The sequence below is a fragment of the Platalea leucorodia genome (assembly GCF_965183815.1).
Source record: "Platalea leucorodia genome assembly, chromosome: 4".
NCBI classification, from domain to species: Eukaryota; Metazoa; Chordata; class Aves; order Pelecaniformes; family Threskiornithidae; genus Platalea; species Platalea leucorodia.
Genome location: NC_138826.1, coordinates 33464564 through 33490220, shown reverse-complemented (window position 1 = coordinate 33490220; position 25657 = coordinate 33464564). Strand labels below are relative to the sequence as shown.

At 36.8% G+C, this 25657-nt stretch overlaps 1 protein-coding gene across 1 annotated transcript in view; it reads right to left on the bottom strand.

Annotated features, from left to right (window-relative positions):
* The window catches only part of BICC1 (BicC family RNA binding protein 1), a gene marked incomplete at its 3' end in the record, with an annotated part of 110850 nt that overhangs the window by 42969 nt on the left and 42224 nt on the right, over positions 1-25657 (bottom strand). Inside the window, exon 3 of the mRNA XM_082309735.1 lies at positions 12824-12893. Within this exon, the coding sequence (XP_082165861.1) occupies positions 12824-12893 (70 nt within the window). The remainder of the gene's footprint in view (positions 1-12823; positions 12894-25657) is intronic.

The window sequence follows — 25657 nt, the reverse complement described above, 5'->3', positions numbered from 1 at the left end:
CAGTCTAGGACAGTAACGAATGTCTGCATCAATACAGAGGTGTTTACCAGCTTTTCCCCAGGATATTCATCAAGTAGAAACTTCAGAATTGTGTCCAATCTCATTTCCAAGACTAGGATATATATTGGAAGTCCACGCCAGACACCTATGAACACTGGGCTGTAATCCTCCTCTCCTCTTCTTGGTATATATGTTTTCACCTGGTCCTTCCCCTACATTTTTCCACACTCTTTCCATCTCACATCTGTTTTCCCATTATTTTTATACCACGTTCATCAGTTACTCTTTATTATTCTGCTCTTTCAAAAGCCTAATTTCTTTGACTCCCACTCTAACCTCATGTTTCCTGCCATTCACTTGCTGAATCACATCTACCTCTTTCCAACTGTCTTCAGTCTCTTCATTGCCTTCATTTCCTCTTCATGTCTCTTGCTTGCCCCATTCCACTTCATTCTCAACTTTTTCCTTTCCCACAGCTTTCCTCCCATTAACAAGAGAACATTTGCCTTTCCCTTTCACAGGAGTTAATATGGGGAGTATATGTTGCCAACCATCCTCAGTGACTAGCCTTGCTTGATAAACATTGCCAGATGGCATCAGTCTCACTAGTTAAACTATACCAATTCAGCAACTTCAATTACTGCCGCATAGCCAAAACTACAGGCTATCGAGTTCTCAACAAGCATTTACCATAAAATAACAATTATTTTGTAACTGCTAAAAATCTGAAAAAAAAATTATGAGAACACTATATATGCCCTGGATTTTGTCTTCTTTAGATCTGACTTGCTTTGCAGGAAGTGTTAGTCTTGCCAAATAATCAAGGAATAAAATGACTAGCACAGTTTATACAAAGTTAAGTTTGTACAGATGAAAAGCTTAAAATTCTGAAAACCATATTATAGTTATTTTTCAGATATTCTCTCCTACTGCTGCTCCAGAAAAATCATATGATTCAAATTATGGTTTCCAGAGGAAGTCATTAAAGAGACTTTCTATCAATGATGGTTTTGTATGTTTTCACTTGGTCTTTGGCACAGACTCAGTCTATATTTAGAATGCACAGTATAAAGAATGTTTGAAACCAAAGCAATTTAAAAAAATAATCAGAATTTCATTTATAATACAAAGAGATTTGCAGAGACAGGATGATACTCACTTACATTGTAATTCTAGACAGTTCATAGGAGTTGCACAGGTTTGAAGAGGGGAATGCAGTAGCCAGCCCTGCCTGCAAGTGCTACCATCAGCAGGAAAGCCTGGAGCATCAGGTGAGGCACTGGCTTTCTTTGACGAAGATTGGTCTTTGGATGGCAGTTACAGAAATGCAGTATTTAGAAACTGGAAAGACTAAAAATTTTTTATCAGCTACAGAATATCACATATTAGGTATTATTCCTTCAGAGCATAAAACTGTAGTATTCTCCCCAGTAATACTGGTGGGCATATGATTATTTTTTTTTTTTTTAAACTGTGACAAGATCCTCAAATGGATTTCTGCTATGCATGCTAGTTTCTCCATGCTTTAGAGAAAAAAAAAAAAAAAAAAAGCTCTTTTGAGGTCCTGGCATCCTCCACTCAAGCCTTTTTTGTTCCAAAACAAAACAAAAATTTGAATCACGTTTACAAACCTAACACAACATTACCATTCACTGACCAATGCTTAATGCATACCTGATGTGTTTAAATTAGCATCTTCAACTAGGCTTGCAATAAGTTTTTCATATTAGTGTCAAATGTTTGCATACAATAATGCATTAGATTGGCATAAAGAGCTTCTCAGCATCCCTTGAAACCTTCTGAACCATTACGATTTAAACACATGGAAGCAGGAGTGAGTTATATTTAAAAAAAGATGAAATATGACACTTCCCCTTTCTCAATGCTTTCCAACCAAACCCAGGAAAAAGCACATGCTGAAAAACAAAACAACAAAACCATACTATGGGCTTCAACTGACATTTGACACCAAGAGTTTATCTTCTCTTATGAGAAGTCCTACAGAGTATGAATAATCCCTTCTCAAAAGGAAAGAAGTATTAATGAGTGGTAACAGTTAACAAGCAGATACTGTATGGCATTACAAGCAGATGACTGCAGCCTCCCCAAGAGCTGCATTCTAAAGCCTGACAGGCTAAAATACATAACATTGTTAGGAATTATCAAATCATCATTTTCTGTACTCTGATAAGTGTCACTGATGACACAGGCTATTAATGCATTTTTGTAATCTTGTTTCTTTTGAAATTGCCTGTTTGATTTAGATCAGAGCAAGATCAAGTCAGATAAAACAATTTTAAGCAATTCAGAGGACACTAGTTACAATCCAGCATAATTAGAGAAAGGCACAAAATAATTGAGCAAGTAGTTCTGCGTCTTATAAAGAACTTCCCAAATGAACGTATTCTGCATTTCAGATTATGTAACTGTTCAGCTTTATTTCACCTAAGTTGCATGATTTAACAAAAGCTACACAAGATGCCCCATTGATCAAGTTAATCCATTTTTACCTATGGGGAAATGCAAAATAGTATTAGTTTTGCTGTAGAAAGGTCAAGTACAGAAATAACTTTAATGCTCTTCTAAGAAACAGAAAAAAACTTGCAGTTTCGCAGATCATGTACCACATCTGACTTAAATTTTATTTTATGAAGCAACTGCAGATATAAGAAATTATCCCCCCCCCCCCAATCTTGTTGGCACTTTCAAGAAACGTTATAGCACTTTCTTTATCTCCTGACATGACTACCTTCAATATGCGGAAACATAGTGTTGTGAAATTCATGTGCTTCCAAGATATGAGACTAATTTAAAAAAAAAAAAATCTACTTATATACACAGTTATCAGCTGGACAACTGCATAACAGCATAAATCTTTTTTCTTGTTTTTAGTGAGGTCAAATAAAAGCTGCAAAGGAATTTTGCTCCACACAGACAGCTGACACAGAATACCCAAACTAACGGTTCTGTTGTCATGGGCACCAACAAGGAAAAAACATCTAAATGCCAAGATTTTTAAGAAAACCTTTACTGAACTGGTATAAAGTCAGACCTACAACTTTATAACTTGGGAACCAAAACTAAATAGCTTTAAGAAAAATGCTGTTGACAAAAGAGCACAGGCCTCAATAAACCAGCGGCCCTGAATGCCCTCTCCGTCAGTGGGTTTGACACCAGGGCATGCCAGGCTGGAGGGCTGAGCTGCCTAGCAGGTAGCTATGGAGGCAGAGGGGCAGACCTTAAGCATGCAGTAAGGCAGGAGAGATAAGACCACAGTTGTGCTGTTTAGCTGCTGTAAAAACAGCTCTGTCTCCCCAGATTTCATTTCTAGCAAAAGTAGTTACTAGTCTTCCCTTTAGGAGTACTTGGAAAATGCGTTACAGAGTGTGGCTTTATCATTCTTCGCCAAATACAGAATAAGGCTGTCCTAGGGCTGTGGCAATCAAAAACTTCTGTGCCTACTGCTAGTGTGTGAAGTTGTCTCAAACTGATGCACTAGGATCTCATTTCCACTTACAGATGGGAAAGACACATGGAATAACTGCAAAAGCTCATCTTATAGCAGCTTTTTGCTGACCTACGTGTAACCAGGTGGAGAGCTCCTCTCCTGAGGGAACAGGTACCTACAGCACAGGGCCATCAAATCATCACCACCACCCACCTTACCTGATCGGTTATTGATGGGGGACTATTTCCCTTGCCCTGTAAAGGCGGTAATCCACACGAACAAGGGAAGTCACCCAACAGCACTGTGAGAGCCTAAAACAATCCTCGAATTGGCAGCAGTGATAGAGCTGCTGGCAGAATTCCAGCTGGTATACAGTATGTTGTTTTCTTTTTAAGAAGCAGCATGACACCGGGCAAATTGAACCTGTATTTCCATTCATCTGCACTGAAATCAATGCTGAGACAATAGAAATTAAGACTTGATCATGAACCAATACAAAAGTTACCTTTGTTTTTAAGCACTTCGGCATCTAAGCACTTCAGAGGCTTAGCTGCTCTCTTTTCTGCATCACTTTACATCCCTAGTTAAAGATGATAGAACAGGCTGTGGTTGCTTAGAAGTGGACATGACTCCATACATTTTCAGTTCCTATCAAGAGCTAGGGTGCAGCCTTGCAGGACAGTTGGCACAATTTTCAAAAGCATCTTAGTGGGTAAGAAGCTAAAGTTTGTCAAAAAGCTCCATATACCACTGCAGGTCTCTAAGGGCCTGATTAATTTTTTTTTTTTAACCATACCCTCCCCCCGCTTTTTTTTTTAACTGAAGCTTAAGGCTCTGAGCCAATTAAGTGGCTATTCATAGCACTGAATTTAATGTAGGAAAATTAGTTGATTATATTCCAATTCACACTCTTCTACTCTATTTGTTTCGATTTTTTTTTTTGTTAGAACAGCAGAAGCTACAATTATTGTAAGTAGAAATGGCACACAGAGGTGAAAGTAGGTCAAGAACAAAAGTTGACCAAAATAATGAAAAATTACTGTTGCAGCACTTGTTCCATAAACAAGTCTGAAGTATTTGGTTGTCCTGTGATGTCGCGTGACCTCCTCAGGTGGGGCTGGCTTAGCATTTAAGACTGACAGGCAAAATAAAACTCAATGCATTATTGCATTTACAGAAACACAAACTATGAACTCCTTTTACAGTAATTTAAGTACAGAGTATTTTTCTTAAGCTTAAAGACTGATAATTTAGCTACACAGATACGTACTGGCAAGCATACAAGCAACTCCAGCACATTAAACTCTGTTTTCCATTATTCACCGCATCGTTTTTATGCGGTTTCAGAGGTTATATATGGTTATGACTGAAGAGATTGTCATTTTAGAAGTGAATGAAATTATAGGAGGACTTGTAGAACTTACGCACATGAAGACTTTTAACACAAAATTTACATAGGCATATTCTTTAGAAAAGTAGCAGGATTCACTTTTATATTCAAAGAATTAAGATCAAATCAAGTGTAATTAAGAAATTTAGCCTTTGCAAGAAAGTGTTTTCATGCAACTTAAGCCATCTCTGAAATATACAACCTTTAATTTCTTTTTTGGGGGAAAAAAAAAAAACACACAAAAAAAACGCCCCAAAAAAACCCATGCACTGATGCAGTAGCTCAAGTTTACATGCAGGTGTAAATTCCCCTTCCTCCTGCCCTAAGATTTAAGTCTCAATTAGCCAAGCAGAGTGTATATAATAAATATCAATTGATTTGAAACATTCCTATGTTCAGGTTGCAGCCATAAACTGTCTAAATCTATATAAAGAACTCTGAGAATATTCTTCAGTGTCAATATTCACAGAAGAGAGTTCCTTATTTTCCTCCATTATATATAAAAATATATGCACGCCTCCAGATATACCTTTAATTTTCCAGACTATAATTCAAATGTAAAAAAGCTGATATTATACTCCCTCACCTACAGTGTACAAACAGCAGAGAAGTTCATACACAACCAGGCTAGCCTGACACAAGTGACTCGAGTTTAACAGAGTACCAAAATAGGTTAGATATTTTTATCTGGTCATTTTTTGAAATGCCAGTTTTATATATGTAGATTAATTTAGAAAAAATATCAAACAACTCCTCCTTACCATTCAGTTCTAGGAACTTTTAGAAATAGTCTTATGATATTGTACAGAATGTTACCATTATTGAAAGCAACACAGAGGGACAGAATTTATTATAAAAGAACTCTCGCTGTTTAAATCAATGGGTTTTCATAGCCCCGTATTAGGTTTTGGATTGTGCTGAGATTGTGGGGTTTCTTTGCTTTTCTTTGTGGTTGTTTTTTTTTGTTTTTTGGGGGCAGATATTTTCTTTTTAACCCCAAAAAAACCAACCAAACAAGAAACACTACCTCTATACCCACAACCAAAATGAGAAGGTAAAGATCTCTGAGCTCAATAGGGGTAATTAATAGATGCGGTGTTGCCAACAACCTCGGGTTTTCCACAATACAGCTAGCTCCAGATTACTTTCTAACAAAATTAAAACAAAATTAAAAGCAGGCGTAATATATATATGCATTGTGAAAAAGGAAAAAAGAAACTAATCTCTCTTCAGTCCAGAATAACGAATTCATTTAGGGAAAACACAGAAAGAAAAAGCTGTTATGGCTGCAACTATATTAAGTAGGGATAACATGTACATGTAAAGTCTGAGAAAAGGAAAACACTGAAGACTTTAAAAATAAAGCAATCCTAACAGTCATTGTTCTATATGCATATACACACACGTATACAGCATAGCATTATATATTTAAACTGCAAGGTCTTCAGTCTTGTAGATGCCAAACTGCTGGAAACCGAGTCTACAGTTTTCAACTTAAGGAGTTACATAAGACAAAGTAGCAAATAGCCTAAACTATTAGGTAATTTTTAGTTAATTTTGCGCTTGTTTGACTACTCAGACTTGGCCAATTTCTTGGGGAAAATTTGAGATTATATAACAGCACTTTGCAAACATGCCAGCCTCTGAAGCACACCAAGCCACCTGGTATTTACAAAAAGATTAAGTATGTAACTTAGAGTTTAGTAGCATATACTGAAATCTTTTTAATATTCCAGCAATCCCAGAGATAATTGAAAGCAGAGAAATATATTCATTGCTCTAAACTTTGCATTTATTACAAAATATCAGTGTAATGAGACAGCATCTCCTGAAGTGAGGGTCCAAGACCAATTTATGCCACACAGACACTTTTCACTGTACTCAGTTTGTCAACTGCAGCCTCATTAGGTTCATTGCTTTGCTTAGAGGTGTTTTGGTTTGGTGGGGTTTTTTTGGTTTGTTTTTTTTTTTTTTGTTTGGTTGTTGGTTTTTTGAGGTTGTGGTTTTTGTTTGGGGTTTTGTTTGGGGCAGAGGGAGAACCCAGTGACCTCCAGACACACAAGAAGAGGTTATGATGCTGTTTAACACTCACATAACTCCTACAGAATGATGCTGCACAGGGTTAACAACTCTTCCGTTTTCACTGACATTTCTCCATAAAATATTGGATTTGAACACAACCATTGATAATGTTTTACTTGCATCCATTAATACATGGGAACCAACAGTTTGAGGTTTTATACATAGTTTTTTTGCCGTGGTTTCACTGAAATTTCTACTTGGGTAAGGCAGTCTCACCTTTGTACAAATGTGGGATTCAGCTCAGTTCCAATATTGAAAGCAATACTGCATAACAGTCAGGGATGCATTTATGTTTTAAGAAATGATGTAATCTCTCCATGGAACACGTGTAAATTAAAAAGTATCTGCACACAGGACACTAAAAACTGGCAAGTACAATGCTGAACTGCTCTTACGTTAACCACTTCTCCATGTATGATATTTTACTATAAGAGATTTAGCACTGAAAGCAGTTTTCACTCTTCTTAAAGATTTTGTTGACAAACTAAATTGAGAAAATTAAGTGTTTCTAAAGAGAAAAAGAAATTATCTGAAAAGCATAATATCAGATTGGAGATTTATCAGACAACCTATGCCAAAAGAGTAAATAACCCAGCATTGTATTTGCACACGTTGATACAGCTGCACAGCCTGACGCCACATCTTCTCTTCTCTCCCTCCCTTCTTCCTCTCAAAATGTAAACTTCAGCTTTTATTACAATATTGGGAAACAACTGAAAGTTGACTTAAAGGTCTGAAGCAACAAACAGAGATTACATTTCAGCTTACTCTTGAGGCATGCAAGTTTGGCCTTAAGTTCACCATGCAGTGACATTTCTGTTTTAATAAAAAATTAAGTCTCAAGCTTTTATCATAATGCCTCCTGGAACGTGCAAAGCTCCTCCCTTGTGTCTAAACAAGATTCAAATAAATGGGAGCAGTATTTATCAATTTGGTTGAAGTCTCTCAGTACAGTTACTTGCCTCAAATATAGCATTACAGTTGCTAACTTTATTTTGCATATTGTCTCAACAGCTTAAGACACAAGAAGGAAATAGCGGAGCCTACTTGCAAGATAGCTTGCAAAAGGCAAAGTTTAAGGAAAAAGTGTGAAACCAAATTGTCAGGCAATGAATGCCAGCAGTGCCCACTGCTAGTTATTGCTGCCTTTCTTCTAATGTCTTCAGTGCCACTATGTTTCCTCCTCTCCTGCCATTCTCCTTGCATATGAATTTGACATGTTATGTATTTGACTTGCCTTTGAGATACGCTAATGAAAAATAGCATTAAGTAAACGTTTTGATAACAGAAACTGGCTTAAATTTTAAAAAGTTACTGAAGCTTGATTTTTGAAACAGAAGATGAAAGAATAGGTAAAAAGAAAAATCAAGTGAGGAAAACATACACAAACAGAACATGGACTGGATTTTTTTTTTTTCTTAACCAACTTAAAATGCATCAGTAATAACAAGGGAAAAACAGAAAAACACAAACAAAAAGCAAACAAACAAAAACCCAACAAATCCCAGAACCAGAAACAGCAAATGAAAGAACAGGTGAAATGCAGTAAGAGCTGCTCAAGAGAAAGAGAAATAAGTGGGTCACTTCAACAGATGACACAGATAAAGAAGAGCTGGAGATAGTAATCTGGAGAAAGCAAGAGAGGAATGAAAATATGGGAAGAAGAGGAAGAAAGAAAAAAGAACAACAGAAGTTCACTAAAAACAGCCCTTTTTCAAAGTGAATGGTAAGAGATCCCAGAGTTATCCATCCTCCATAAGTTCAATTTACTTTGCATTTCCCCTTACCACCTTTTTTAACCTCCCAAAAGTTTCCCTGCTCCAACTCTCTGAATGAATTCCTGCCTAGAGCCACTAAGCTTCCAGGAGCTGAAATGCTTCTTATGCTGGTTGTTACCCAAATGCTATTTCAAGGCTGTCTGCATTCTGAGCGCACACATATCCCCATAACTTCTTTATGGCTGTTGTAATATAAAGACACACATCTGTACAGAGGCGGGGAAAAATTAAAAGAAGGAAAGAAAATGAGTAAGGAACGTGGGTGAAATCTAAACTCACATATACCCATTTCCTAAAGATCACCTTAAATTACCATTAACAAGCACTGCTGCTGAAGAACACGGTGTTCACCTGCTCCCAATGCATGAAGCATTACAGATTCATACAATCACATGGTGAAGCAGACTGAGGATACAGTTTGCATTAAACCAGCTAGGGTTAAAGCTAGCAAATGCACAAAAAAAACCCCAACCCTCTCCAATAGTAAAAATTATCCATGGTTAGTTTTAAGCCAGCCTGGTTCCCTATGTAACAGCACAGCACAAAGGGCTGGACAACAAGAACAGGAGAGCAGGACAGGTCAGTATTTTGGGAAGGGAGAGGGGAAAAAATGTTAGCTTACGCCTGCTTTGAAAGTGTTTGTGGAACTATAGCATCTGACCACTTAGGATTTGGCAATCTACTCTGAACTTTTATACCACTGAATAAATCTTTAAGAGACAATTAATGGCATTCCTAAGGAACAGTAACCATAACAGAGTGAAAAAGTATGTTGAGAGCAAAAAGGGAATAGATAGAAAAGTTACTGTCTCTCAGTTTGATCTTTAATTTATTGGACTACAGAAGATCTGAAACCTCCAGAACATGGGGTTTTGGTATGCCCTGAACTCTTCAGCACCCATGCAAAGCAGAGCAGACCATACCAGTGCCAACTGTTTCATTACTGCTGGACAGGAATCAGTCATTACAGAAGTGCTTTAAATTGTTTCACTTCCCTCTCTGAAGCCTTAATGTTATGGGATCTCTTTGTCAACCTGAACAAATGGCTTGCTTAGAGATGTTACTGAAAGATTTATATCTGTTTGTGTTTTCTAAACATGTATTTCAGAATACTTTAACCCTCATCACTAGAGTAAGACTGCAGCATCTGGGACTCATTAAAGCCAGGAAATTCCTGTTTTGGTCTTTATGAAACTGTTGAGAGTTGATAATTGATTTTTTAATTTTAGTCTTTGCAAAGAGTTATTTTAGCAATTTCATAGTAAAAAGGAAATTTTACTTAGCAAATTATTTAAATTCTGCATAATGCTAAATCCAGACATTAACATTTTGCAATTCAAAGTTTACCAGAAAATATTTATCAAGTTTGAGTTAATGAATCACCATTATGATACTCAATATATAGTATTTTGCAATAATCAATTTAAAAGCTGTAATCAGCATAACACAGAAAAGAAAGAATTTAGCAACTTGCAGGTCATCTACTCTTAGCACTTCAGCTTCATCACAGTAATTTCTTTCCACAAGATCAGAAAAAGATTCTGGGTCTTGTACAGAACTTAATCTTAAAACCTTGCTGAACCTTATTATGCACACCTTGTCTGCAAATTTCAACACTTGTGTTGTAATTAGAAAGAAAATATGTACTCTGTCCTTATTGATTTAGTATTAACGACCTCAAATTAAAAACTGACAAGAGCAGTGAGAAGAACACTACATTAATCCCTAGATGTTTCACGACAGACCAAACAACACAACAGAAACAACAACAACTAGAGATGTCTTCCTAATGATTGTTTTCCCCTTCATATTTTGGGAAGAAAGCTGTGAATGACTAAAGGCCACAACATACATCCACAGAATGTGATGCTACTGAAACGGCAGGCAAATTATACTGGAAAATGATGTGAATAATTTGGTATCACTTGGTTACAATAGGGTACAGTGTTTGGCTGGAGTACAAGTCTGTCCATCCGTAACTGCTTCTCCCTCACTGAATGACTGCTTATCAGCACTCAGTTCCCAGCCAAGGAGACGGGGAAAGATAGCATGTTCTGAGTTCAAGTCCCCAGCGAGCCAGCCAGTTATTTGTTGCAGACTCTCCTCTCAATCACAAAATGTCATTAAGTGAAGTTAGAGTATGTTAAACACTTAGAATATTTTCCCTATATAAACAGCTGCTGTAGCTGCAAATGGAAAGTTACAGTATTGCAAACAATTGATACCAAGTGTAAACAGAATATATAAACTACACTTTATTTCACAAGAAATAGGAACCTCTAGGTTAAAGGGTTCTTTGTACACATATTGTAATTTACTATCCTAGGTGCATATATACACAAAAAACTTCCCAGAGCAAAGCTAGCCAGAGAGTAAGTCTTAACTCTAGAGCTACCCTGCAGCCCACAGGCATTTGAAACTTTTTTTTTTTTTTAAATAGTATAGCATATTGCTAAAATGCCTAGTTTGCAGCCCATCACCGCCTAAAGTTTCTTTTGGCATAAAGACTTTTCAGGATATTCATTCCCACTGCAGATGCACTCAGTATGCCCAGCTGTATTATGCGTTCCCTCCTCTCAATTTTTAGTTTTATTATCAGCTTATAACTTTTAGCTGTTTTATTTCCCCTGGTATTCAAATTCATTCCATATACTGATAGAGCTTCACCACAAATCTAACATTATCTTCCCTTTGAGATCACTAATAAAGAGGGTAAATTAATCTACATAGAAAGCTGCATCTCTAAGTACCAATCCGGAATCGCAGCCAGCCACTTCTCTTACTCCTCTCTTCATGGCCTTTCATCCATGGTTCTCATCTTCAGAACCAGGCTCATTTAAATTTGAAATAAAACAAGTGCAGGTACTGCTTTATTTCTTCTTTTCTCCCCTCAAAAGAAAAACAAACTCTCCTGCCTCAGTTTCCCGCAGATCTTTAGCTGTGTATCAATTCATAGCACCTCAGGCAGAAAGTATGCAGAACAACACAGGTAGAGCACAGGTTTGCACAGAGACTTTGTCACTCTTGCATTACTATAAACATTAGTTCCACATATGAATGTATACATACACGACACCTGCATTTTTTTCCAGTCTGAATTCCTTTCCCATTTTTCCCCATCTCAAGTGAGATTCTTTTTCCATGTGAGTGGGGAAAAAAAAAAAGTAAATCAATCTGTACTTCAAAACCATGTGGGAACCTCAGAGACTGAATCTCACTTTACACCATAAAAATGTTATTAATCCTGCACCTTTCTAAAGAGATTATTTTTCTTCCCATAAAACCTTCTTCATTTACAAAGGCTAGCCCACACCTCCACCTATACATCCTAAATATAATGTACAGAGAAATTATTTGAACTCCACTTTCTTGGTTTTTAATATGTATTGGCCTGAACAAAAATACATGCAATGTTAAAAACCACTCCCAATTTCATTTTTCCTGCAGAAGAGGAATTATTGTTTTCATTTAGTCACAGCTATGATTCTTTAAGAACAGAACTAGAAAGGTTATTTCAAAGAGAGATGTTCCAGATCGTATACTTGGTTCACGTTAATAGGCTGTATTTCCAGAAGAAGCATAATTTAACACACATAATACTGGCCATTCCTAATAAACAGCTCTACTTAGGTTTCTTAAAGAAACCAAAAAAACATGCAGACTGTCTCTGTCAGTGACACAATGAATATGTATTGTTCTAACTGGGCTTGACCAACACACATCCTTGTACTCTATAAAAGCAAACAAAAAACCCCAGAGAACACCCACTAATCTACAATGTTACCAGAAAGACTGTCTTTGGCTGCTGTAAAATAAAGAAACTGTCCAGATTAGATGTAGAGTTATACAGAAGAAAGCACACATGCCAAAGACAGTAAGTCCAATAGTATTGATAATAAAGTATTTGCAGAAGTGCAAGCTACTTAAAATGAGTTTGTACATCAAATACCTATATAAAGCTCAGATAACTTCAACAAGAAATTCTTATAAAAACAGTGAACTGAAATGAAAATATTTCAGGTGCCCAATATTGATATGGTGACTCTAAAGACAGATTTGTTTATTCTGTGGTTTTACTACTTGTAACAACTACTTCCATCCAATAAAAAGAACAAAACAAAATACCTTTTTTCGATTTTGCTCCAATCTTCAACTTTGATGGCCAAGCAATCTGTGTATTTGTTTCTTCCATAATCTGTTAGAAAGAAAGCATTTATGAAAAATTAAGGTTTTTATTGTTCTCTTACAAAGTCAAAAGTTCATTGTTTGGAAAAAGATTATGTTTACCATTTTTACATCTGTTGACTATTATTACTTAAAAATAGAACAAAACTACTTTTCTGGTTTTCTTGAGAAGAATTTCTGTCTGGTGATAGGTGGAGTTGAGTTCTGATAATTCAAAAGAAAACCAAAGAGAAAACCAAGATGCTCAGCAGTTTCCACAAAGTTCAAGTGACCACTACTTGCTACAGCATGCTCTATGTCCATCTCAGAGGGAATTTCAAAGCTTTACAGTTCAATAAAAGTATTTCTTTAGTTATCTTAAAATGGCTTCTAAGTAAAGCCTATCAAATTTAAATCAAGTCCTTTTGAGTCTCCATAAGTCAAGATAAATTGGTTTGCCTTCACAGGTTTGGTTTTTGGGTTGTTGTTTTTTTTTTTTTTTTGGTTTGTTTTTTTTTGTTTGTTTGTTTGTGTTTTTTTTGCCTCGCCTTTACCTGAAAGCAATATCCAGACTTCAACACACACATACTCACACTTTGAAATCCATGTAGTCATTTGACTCCATGTAGACCCTCATTCTGTTGCCGCCTTTGTTTCAGTGAGTAAGTCCACTAGCCATAGGCATATTATACTGAAATTTAATACTGGCACAGAGTTACAGTGCATCACTAATACATGTAGTAAAACAGGAGAAGGAACTGAATGACACCAAAGACGTCACATATACGAATTGAAATTCAGTTCTAAGAAATGCTGGGCCTGTCTACTCAGACTAAAGAACTTCTCTTTTATATTGAGATCTCATCAATAAGTATGATGAGATAGTACTTCTCATCACACTTGAGAGATGACAGTATCTGATTATCATGAGTAAGAAGAGAGTATCTCATCATTATGAGGACCTGAAGAAACAGGAAAGATCTGCCCATATTAGTCCATGACAAGATGGTTGTAGGATGCCAAGAAAATGCATCTGTTAAACAAATATTGTGCTAGGCTGCATCAGACATGGCTTTTTTTTTTTTAATAGATATGTTTATTTTAAAAGGCCCTGATGAATTTTCACCTGGAACAAGTTGTCCAGTTCTGCTCACACATGGACAAGATTTTGTACAGCAACAAGCAAAAGGGCCCTCACTCCTTTGAAAACTTCAGTAGCTTATTTTAAAAGAGATCAAGAGTGATCAGTCTGCTCAGCTTGACTAATGTTAATTAGAAAGGGTCCTAGAATCACAGAACAAGTTTGGAAGAAAGGGACCTCTGGAAGTCGTGTAAATCTAACCTCACGCTCACAGCGGGGACAACTGCCAAGTTAGGTCGGGTTGCTGTCAGGGCCTTGCCGATCAAGCTCTCATTACCTCCAAAGAAGGAGGTTCCACAGCCCCTCTGCACACTTATTCCAGTGTGTGGCCACTTTTACTGAGAAATTATTTTCTCTTATCTGGTTGATTTTTCCTTTGCTCAACCTTTGGCCATTGTTACCTGTGCACTTTTAGGAGGAGCCTGACGCAGTATACCTTCTAACCACCCACAGGGTAGGTGAAGACTGGTATTAGATCCCTCTTTTACCTCACCTCCTGCATGCTGAACAAACCCTGCTCTCAGCTTCCCTTTGTACATGAACTGCTCCAGGCCCTTGATCAACCTGGTGATTGCTCACTGGAGTCACTCCCGCTTGTCAGGATCTTTCTTGGATTGAAGGGGACAAAACTGGACAACATACTCCATATGCAGGCTCACAGTAACTGAGTAGACAGGAATAACCACTTCCCTTGATTTGGTGGGTCATACTACTTTAGTTAGTGAGTTTATGTAAAAATACTTTTTCCAAAAAGAGAGTTAATAAGTATTAAGGAGATTATTTAATATATATAATGGTAACAAATAAACAAATGCTCACTGTAAACTTGGGCTGTAAACTAGAAAAACCCTATATCAACTGAACAACTGAAAGAATACTTGATTGCTCTAAGTGGGAAAGAGGTAGGAAAGGAAAGGAGAGAACCTTTCAGATAGCAACTCTCAGGGTCTGGTTCCTCCTGCATAATGATTTTTTGTTCAATTTCCACAGAAGAACTAAAAAAAAAAAATTTTGCTCTTCTGATTGCTGATACAAATGAGAATTACAGTACACAAAAAGCGGACACTACCCAAAAAAGTCAACTCACCAAAATTGAGGGGGTGGGGGGAATTAGGGCAAAGCAGTACACTTTAGTACTTCTAGTTATCTGCAACAAGCATAAGCAATAATAAAAAAAATTTAAATTCCAAAATAATGAACAAAGCCACTTCCAAGAAGAGAATGAATGCATTAAGAAAACAGCTACAATACCAGTACATTTTCCATAATAGTATAATTCAGAACTAAGGCAGACTTCTCTAACAATTCTTAATTCTTATCTTTTACATCCAAATCCCTAGGCAACCACAACAACTTCCAGATTAGTACACCATGTGGAAAAACTGGAGGTGTCAGCCAGACTTCATCCTACTATAGTTTTGGTTTCAGCAACTATGGGATAATAAGTTACAGCTGAAACAAGACATTTCCAGTAGGGTGAAATTCTATCAGCAACATACACATGCTTTTCACAATTTTCCAATCCAGATGTGAAAAAAACTATTTCAAAGAATTCACTTGTGTGTGATAGAGGGCTCTGGGCCAGGATTATTATTAATTGTGCAACAGGAGATGAAATACATAGAAAATAGGAAGGCATTAGCTAAAAGGAGAAGGGAGATGCTAAAACAAAGAACAACACAGGACTGAGTTAAAGAAGATCCAACATAAAAGGAACCACAGGAGAGGAGACAGAAGAGGAGCGAATGAATGTCATTCAAGACATCTTACATCCCATCAGTCCTTTACCCTCTTAAAGTTTGGAGACTTTTGTCTTAAAGAAATTAAATCCTCCCCATTTCTCATGCTAAACCAAAACAAAATCAAAGCCCACAATTTCAGAGATGCACACATTCTAGGGACATACGAGCAAGATGCATATGAGAACTTCAAAGGAAAAGAAGTCTGACTGCCAGCCACTGAGATTTGGCCACCTAATATCCTTAAGCACTTCAGAAAATGCACTGCTAAAAATTACCACATTAGACCAAAAAGACAACTCAGTTTGGTCACTACAAAGACAAAGCTTATCTCCTGACTTAGGCAGTCAGGCAAAAAAAAGTAAGTCTGGATGCATTTAAATGAAGTGCATTTGTTGAAGTATAAAAATGCTCAGAGTACGTGCTGGCTTTCAACTCCAAGCAGTATACTTTATCATAAATTCCAAGCTGATTGCAATAATAATCTGTTCCACAATTTTGAAAACCACATATTATATAGGAAGAAAGTAAAATAGTTTTTGCTGCAGCACTTGTTTTTTCACCAGTGAAAATAATTTATCTTCCCTGTAAAACAATTAGAGGTTTTTTAACTGCCTAAAAAGGTTTGCAATGGAAAGTAACTTCTGGTTTTATTTTTGAGAAATCAGGGCTTTCATAAGAACCCTTAAGAAGAGTTTAAACTACACCACTTATTTTTTTAACTATTTATTGTATTTATTTTTTTAACTATTTATTGTATTTATTATACCAGCAGGAGTGTCGCAAAGCTCTAGAAAACAAGAAACAGTTTTTACTACAGCTGTTCAACTTGAAGGTAACCATGATGTTGAAAACTGTGCAACAGTAAGACTCTGCATAGCGTAGATCACTGCTGCATCAACTTTTAGTTCTGTTTTACCATTCTAACCCAGGCAGCTTTAAGTGCCAGGATATTTTTTTTTTTTTTTCCCCTGAAACAAATTTGAAATCATTCCATAAAACCCTCAGCTGCATGTTGCAATGGAATAGTTTTATTAGTGAAAACTCAGTGTTATGCCACATACTCTGGAAACAGCAGTACTGTCCTCAAATGAACAAAACCAGAAAACAGAACTCACTTTACAAGTGATGTAGATATATACATGTATTTTAATTTTATAAATACTTTAGTTACAAAACATTTTGAGGAAATTCAGCCTAGGGATGAGTGAATCAGAGTTCACGATCATCTAGACTGCAGAACAGCATCTCTGCTTAGGCTTCCCTTTTCACATAAAAGAAGTGATAGGGTTTATATTAATCGGTACTCTCCTCACCTTGAAGGATCAACTGACTGAAGAAGGAGCAGGAACATTTGGCAGCAAGATTGAATCACATAGTAAATAATCTCATGCTGCTGCTTCTTAAAATGCGGGAAACCCTAAGAAATAATTTATCTACATCTTCCTTTCCTCAAGAGAAATTATGGTGTTTACATAGCCAAAATATGTAAGCTGTTCTCAGTGGAGAACATACAGAAGACGACACAAGATACTGGAAGATACCAACAAAACAAATAAGACTGTGCCCTGACCCTGAAGAAAACTGGCTCTAGTTACAAATCATTGTGCCTTCATGGAAAAAACCTCTAGCTGTAAGGCAGCTGGAGGAAAAGCTTTTGGCTTCCTTGTATTCCAGCTTGAAAAATGTATAGTTTAAGCACTTTGGGGAGTTTTTACATTAAGACAGTAAGAAGTTATTTTTCCTTACGTTGTAATTTTTGTTTAGCTGATCTTGGATGGAAACTGGAATGTCCTGAATGCAAAAAAGCAACCAACCCAGACTCCCCAAAAGCCCACAAGCATTTCAGAATTCAAAGGAAGTATTTTACAGGCGGTAGATGAAAAAGAACAACCTACCAAAAAGACCTTTGTTTAAAACAAGCACATTAAATGACAGTAGTATTCTTTATAGTTAGTGTTACGAAGTTATCTATTTCTGATCTTTCCACCTTTGGGGTTTGTGCATCTTGTCCATTTCAGCATCAGTTCTTATTCACAGTGAAAGGAAAAGAGAGTAAGAGAGGAACCTGCCAGTGGGTTTCTGCAATTGGTTTTCTCAACTTTAGCTCAACGAGCTCATTCCAATTGAAATGACAAAAGTAACTCTCCAAACTGCAAGTGTAACTGCCAAAAAAAGCCAGTTTGTTATTTCATCAATGGAAAAACCCTCTCTTTCAGTGTGAGGAATTAGCTTCCTCAGTTCAACATTGCTTAATACAACAGAAGAGATATACACCATTTTAACATGCAGAGTACTTAGACAATGAGTAAGTATAGATGTTAAAAACCTTGTAAACACATTTAAATTATATTTTTAGAACAGATACATGTCTATCTTAAAAAAATTCTTAAATATAGATTAAGTACACAATACCAGGTTTTGTAGAGACCCTGAATTTTTCATGCTATTAAAGACCCTAGAAAGCAATGAAATTATATGCCCACTGGTGTTTCTATTCATCTGTCTTTGTCATGTTTTGAACAGCTGAGTTTTTGTGTTCAGAGAGTTTTCCTAGGTTTTCCTCAGTGCAGGTTAAAAACAAACAGAAACACATAGGTTTTTAGATCAACAACATCAATGGCACTAGACATTTAAACATATGAATTACTGCAACAGTACCTTGTTTTCTACTATCAAACAAAGGAAATCCTCAGAGAGCACCTAATTTCTTTGCTACTTGGAATATTTCAGAGGCTACGCTCCATTTCTTGTAAGCACATTGCAAATCCTGCCCAAGTGCCTGGTGACACACGCTCTAAGCTCAACATCCTGCATGAAGCATTTTCACTTAAAAAACCCACAACACTCCAATAAAATCCAGAATACACTGTAAGCAAGGACCTCAAATTTCAGTAAGTGGAGATAATGCAAGCAACTAACTTCCATTTTAATTTGGCACCAAGAAATAAGTTTCAAAAATCCTTTCCCTAACAAGGGGAACTACCTCTAGCGTTCTCAAGGCTGGAGGCAAAGTTACTTCTTACAAGAGTTGACTGTAAAAATAGCTGGAGCAGACTGGTTGGGTAAATTATACAAAACAAAATTAAGTTGAATAACTACAGGTGATCATATCCATGAAAATAAAAATCATCATTGTCTCTGAGACAGAATAAAACACAGAGGTGGATGAGAAGCAGGGGAGGGAATCAAGCAGTGATTTTAACTTAATTAACCCTTCTAAAAGTGATCCAGTTCCCCTCTGGGGTATTGGGGGCAAGTCTTTCTCCTTCAGCAGGTTAATTGACAAAGCAAAAAAGGACATCATAGGGAAAAAAAAGGATATCCTTCTAGATCTTGTTTTTTTCTCAGAAACTGCCTCTGTGTGCAGACAAAAAAATTCCCACAAAGTGTACAATCAAGACAGGGCCCAAATTATATTTTGAATTATCTTTAGAGTCACTCTTCATGTCACTCTCAACCCTGCGTTTACACATCTCACAGAGCATTTTTTAGTATAAAATCACCTTACAGCAAAACAGAAAGGTATGGTCAAATAAGATGTGATTTTCCCAAGCAGTATGAAGTTTAAAATTTAATAAAGTTTGATGCAGTGCTAATGTAACAAGTCAAGGGAAAAAGCAAATGGGGAAAGAGCGGGAAACCACTGGGAATTAAAAATATGAACAAAACCACATTGAAGTATGAGACAAAATATAGATGGCTGAGCTGCATCAGCAGCAGCTGCCCCCCCTCAAAAAAAAAATTGCAAGGATCAAGTTCTCCATCAATCAGATATTGGGGAGGGACTGGATAGGCAGGATAGACTCTCTTCGTTCATATTCTGTGAGCACACCTCGGAGCAGCAAGTATAAGGGCACCTCTAAAGAATTATTATTGGCAACATGACCATCTGGAGCTTCAGAGCCAATTGCATCTGCAAGTTCAAGATGGCTCCTAATGTCCATTTTAACAAAGCATCAATAAATACCCCTTTCTCCTCTGACATAAGATGAGAACTATAAAGCGTTTGGAGCTTGCAGAAGCAACTCCCAACACATATTACTAAAGAAACAAGTGCTTCCCAGTGTAAATGTGTTCAGTTAAAATTTGCTGCAGAGGAGAAAACCCCATGTGTGAGGGTAGGACAAGGACAGGGAAGGACAGAGAAGATTAGAAAAAGTATTATCTACATAAAGGTCACGATAATAGAAATTCTATAAGATGTTTAGGCAACCTTGTTTTGAAGTTGAATCTCCATCAAGTTAAAGAAAACACAGCAATTCTTTATGGGCTACCATAGATTGATAAGTTTATGGAGGATAACTCGTACCCAAGAAATATTTCATACCCAGCTGCTGAAGGAAAGGTGACCGATTGTTTTGTTACATCACTGTATCCATCCCCATTTTTCATGGGACTTTTCTGAGAACCATTTTTCCCCAAACCTCAAGAAAATTTGTTCCATCAATTTTACAGAAGACAAAGATGAAAGTTACTGTGCAAGACAGCAGAGGAAAAAAAAATGAAATCCAGGAATATCAATAGTAGAAGAAAAAGTAGTACCACGGTAATGGCCTTTCAAAACTTGACAAATACGTTTCTCCATAAACCTGGAGTATCAATGGAAAGAAGGTTTTACTGTCATAAAAACTAACACTCTTCTTGCAGATCCAAAATAGTCAAGCAATTGATATTGTAGGTGCAGAAAGGAAGCCAAGCATTATGTTGATATTCTACTAAGCTCTGCAGGCAGGCAGAAAGATTCCTGCCATCAACAGCCATCCCAACTTCTCCCAGCACAACTGATTCCTGAACCCTACCGCATATCTTTTTGCTCTTCTACATGTACATTTTAATTGCTTAATTATTCACAGGGAGCACACTGTTCAAAGGATAAAATGGAAAATAGTAAGCAGTGAGGTTAAATCACAATGGTGTTGAATAACCTTAAGATGAAATAACTGCAAAAGCTTCGTAAGTATGGTTTTGAATGATAAAGTGAGCTTTAAAAACAACAGCTATAACAAGTCAGATTTTTTTTTTTTTTTAAGCATCAAACCCACTCCAAAGCCAGGTTTCTTACAAAAAGGAGACCAAAGCATGATGGAACTTTACTAACTGTCATCCATCACCTGATACAGATTTTTAAGCATTTGTTTTTCCAAATAGTACCTAAAATATTCTTCAGGACACAAAATTAATTCAGTAGTTAACTGAAAAAACTATGATAGAGCAGCCTGATCACATTTATCTTACCACAAGATGAACATCACCTTCATTTTATGCCTGTTTATTTTCCTTTACACCTAAAGCAATCTTAAATAAGTAGTGAAATTGGTTAATATAAAACTGACATGCAGTACTATCTTAATCTCAGCAACATCTGCAAAATAGCTTGTTAGTAGACACAAATACTCATTTTAAGACAGGTACAGGTCCTTACCCACCATCATTTACAAATGCACAGAAGCTGTGTTTGATACCAACATTTTCTCCTAAGATGTCCAGTTTCCATAAATCAAGTACTCCAACTGCTTCCTCTCAACAAAAGCGCCACAAAAAGTGAACAGGCAACTCAACAAGTATTTCTACATCAAACTGAACATGAAAAGCATAAAACTTTGCATTCTGAATACAGCTTTAAGAACCATAATGAATGCTGGGGCTCTGCACAGAATGTTTAAAAGTTTGAAGTTCCAGTTGATCAGCAATTTTAATGTTGACAACAAAAACATTTTTCTTTCTAAGAAGGAAGACATGCAGACAAAATAAGTTCAACATAAACACAGTCACAGTTTTGATGCAAAATCTGCTTGCAATTAACAAGGCAAGAGTACCAGGGCAAAGGGATTAATTATCCAGTTTACTAGCTCTCACAAAAAAGCCAGAAGTCAGTATTGCATATTTCACTCATTAAAAAGTTTAACATTCAAATGAGCATTTAATTTTAGAAAATGAAACCATTACATGTACAATCTAATTCAGCATTGACCAAATGGTGACATGTGACAATTTTAAAATCAGACCTCAGGATGTAAAAACAAACACGCACAAATTTTGCCAGTCTCTGAATATTTTGGTTCACAGACACAAAACGTTCATCTTGCATCGTCTGCTTTGAGAGAAGTTTAATTAGAGTAGTGTGGCTCCCTCAGTATGTATGCATTTAGAGCTGTATACAGTTTATTTGAAACATGGAATATTATTCGCATGAAAATTGAGGAAAAAAAAATATTTCTATATAGGCAGGAGAAGACCTGAGCTGAAGAGTCACAGTAGACAACTAAAATTCTACATGGGCTGATACTTATTTCTTCTTCTACTGGTGAAGTGGTGAAGCAACAGTATCTGAGAGGATGACTAATCCCTGAACATGAGTTTTGGCAGCAAGAACAGTGCAATGGGTGTAGCTGGAACCAGGAGTATTACAGTTAATGGTTTGTTGTTTTTTTTGGGTTGGGGGGAAGAGAAAGCAGGGGAAGAACAAGGATGGGAAGGAAGAACAAGACACAAAAAAGAATTGTGTAAAGTTACTCAGGAACTGACAGTGTGAATTCAGCCTCTAAAACTGGTGAGGCCAGCGTAAGCACTTGAGATGCTGGAGCCAGAACACATCAATGGTACACCATCAAGGACTGCTGGGTTTGGTGAGGAAATACACGGTAAGAAGTTAAAAAATGAGGAGATAACAAAACTTAGTCCAAAGCTTGGTGCAAATATGTAGCTCTTTTGCAAGTCTGGCTTACATTTGGGGTACAGCAATGGATTCCTATCCCAAGCACTGTTGTGTTTGTTTTTTTTTTTCCCCTAAGGTGGTCTACATATGAAATTCAAAACTAGAATTCATTGTTTATAGTACAACTACTACTCTAAAAAGAGGGCAGCACAGTGTGTCTGACTCCATAGTATTAATGATACTTTTCCGCAGGTAAGGGAGAGAGGCTATTTCTGAGCAGGAGCAGTAGCAGGTGGCCCTGAGGCACCTACGCATTCCAGACTAAAACACCATTTAGAGTTTGCAGTTTATGCTCCTGCATGGCAGAAAAACCATCTCCTATGCAGAGTGGCAGCAAAGTGAGAATTAAAACTTTAAAATATAGAAAACGCTAAGTTTGTTCTTAATTTAGATTGCCGATACTGCTAAAAAATACACGACAAAATGATGCATAAGCAGGACATGGAGTTTCCGTACAGGAAGGAGCAGTATGAAAAACATGCCTTTCCAAGTGCAAGGACATGAGTGCATGTCTCCCCTGTAGGGTAGGGGTACGCCATTTTCCTATTTTATATTCTTACTGTCAGAAACCCCAAACACATTTTTAGAAAAGTATCTGTATGTGACTACTTGGCTAGTCCTTCTCCCCTAACTTCACCTGCCCTTGAAAAGGGTAATATTTAAATTATTTTAGAGACTATCATATGGGATAATCTGTATGGATAAGGTTCAATACCACCATACATTTTTTTTTTTTTGTTTCCACTGCAAGTCATTTGTTTCAATACTGCAGGATTTTGACCTTCACACACTAACTTGTCCATCTTTGTTAAACTGATTTTTATTTTAAGTTCACTTTACTAAATGCCAAAATAACTTTATTCAAAAAATTAAAGTGTCTGAATTTTGCAGCTAGTCTAAATTCAGGTATAAAAAGGGAACAGAAGGAAAACATGCCTGTTTTCCATTCGCATACTTCTACACAGCTTCATGTTAAACTAAGCAAAATACTAACATGCTTTCCTCCAACTTCCGATGACCAATAATTTTGTGGTCTGCATGTACAGACTTTGAGACTTCCAAAATGAAGCATGCACACTCTTTGTTGGTAAGTTTGTTTAGAGTTAATCTGGGCTAGGATATAGACCTTGACATCTTCACTACGTATTCACAGCTATTCCTAATGACTTTATTAAGAATTAAGGCAAGCATGTGCAGAATGAAGAGGTACTGAAGCTAAAATTAGAGGACAAGATTAACATCATAGGCAAGGTATTCATTTATTCATAACTTTGATCAATGGGTATCAGCTGACAATACTTCAAAAAACTAATTAACAGATTACAGGTAAAGGCAATCAAGGCAGCAGTGTAAACAATATCAGCTTTACAACTCAAACTTTCAGACTATAAATAAAAGCTCTAAATCAGTAAAGAGAGAATTGGGGAAAGCTACTTATGTGGATATAGCTTTGGAATTCATATTATTTCCTTTTCCATTAAGGCATTTTTAGTTTAGAAGGGAAGAGAACACATGCATGCACACACACTGCATCTTTTTTTAACCTTCACTTTACCTGAAATGAACTGGGAAAGATCATTCTTAAAACGATCTTAAAACAAGGGTCTTGCTTAAGCAAGCAAGTATTGCAGTATTGTCGCTGTGTCCAAAAACTGCACTAAGTGAACCTTCGGCAACAATAACATTTACAGAACTTTGTACTTAATTTACAAATACAGCAAATAAAGTTAAGTGAGAAGAAAACTATCAAATGCCTTTACCTACAGAGAAACATTAAAGTCCTTCCTTTACTTGACTTTAATGTTTTGTTCGCCCTCAATGGAAATATTAATCAGAGGTCACAGGTCAAAAAAGTAAAGGGATTATCTAAGCATGCAAAAAAGCAGCTATAAATGTATCTGTGTGTACAGCTTTAACGAATTCTACCTAAGTAATAGAAAAAAGGGGAAATCTATCCAAGAAAAATATTACTTAACAATGAAGCCCCCACAGCACATGGTCATAAACACCAATATGCAGTCAACTCTTCTCCCCAAAAGCAGAAGCAGCAAGTCTCCTCCCTACAAATCAGGAACCCAGTGTATATTATTAATTTGTATTTTTCTCATACTGACCTCCTCTTTCTTCATTTTTTTTTTTTTCAGCGGGAAAGAAAAAGAGTATAAGCATTTCTGAGGACTGAAATCCCTCCTCTATAGAGAGGATTTAACTTTCAGAGTAAAAAGGATTAAGCATCTCAATCGAGACTGTGGTGACAAATTGCTCCTTGTCTGTTGCTTTACAATGCAAGAGATCTTGCACAAAGTGTTAAGTATAGCAATAAGGTGGCATAAAATGGGACTTCATAATCAACTAAAACTCTGAATCATTTGGAACTCAGACCAAGCTCCAGGCAGTGATGTAGAGACTCACTCAGTAGAATACTACAGGATCCAAGTCCCCACTGTTCCTGTCCAAGGGCATTATTCACAAGCAACTCAGTAAGGACAGTTGCTGTTTTAAGACTTCTACCTGCAGTGTGCACTTCAAGGATTAGGCCCAGAAAGCATTTTATTATTAGAATCATAGAATTGTTAAGTTGGGAAAGACCCTTAAGATCATCGAGTCCAACCGTTAACCTAGCACTGCCAAGTCCAACACTAAACCATGTCCTGAAGCACTCTCAAGGTTGTCTTCATTATATCAGAAGCAACACAGAAGAAACGAAAGATGAAATAAAAAACCTATAAGAAAACCCTTGTAATTACTCCATTCCCTTCACGGAATGATTGCTATACTGGAGACGTGACGAATGCAGTTTTCCACAAGAATGAAGCCTTCCCACCACTTAGCTCTGCCTGAACTAAGCAAAAAGTTAAGTAAGCATTCTTGATTTACCTTTTTAGAGAAACCAATCCAACCTAAATAGTCTCCTCCTTTCCACTGGGTGTGGTTTTGCCAAAAGGGAGACAAACCTCTCAATCTCAAGATTTCCTGCAAATGTTGACTGCCATTGACATTCTTTCAACTCTAATCCATACCACCCTCTCTGAGCCGTCGCTTCCTCTTCCTGGGAAGCTAAATGAGAGGAAGCTCAATGTAAATTAGAAGCTCATGCCTGTGTTCCCATCACAGCCTAGCACAGCTGGGCGTTTCAAGCACATTCTGGAAACGTATGGCCTTAATACATCTTTGTCACATGCTATGAGCCAAACTCT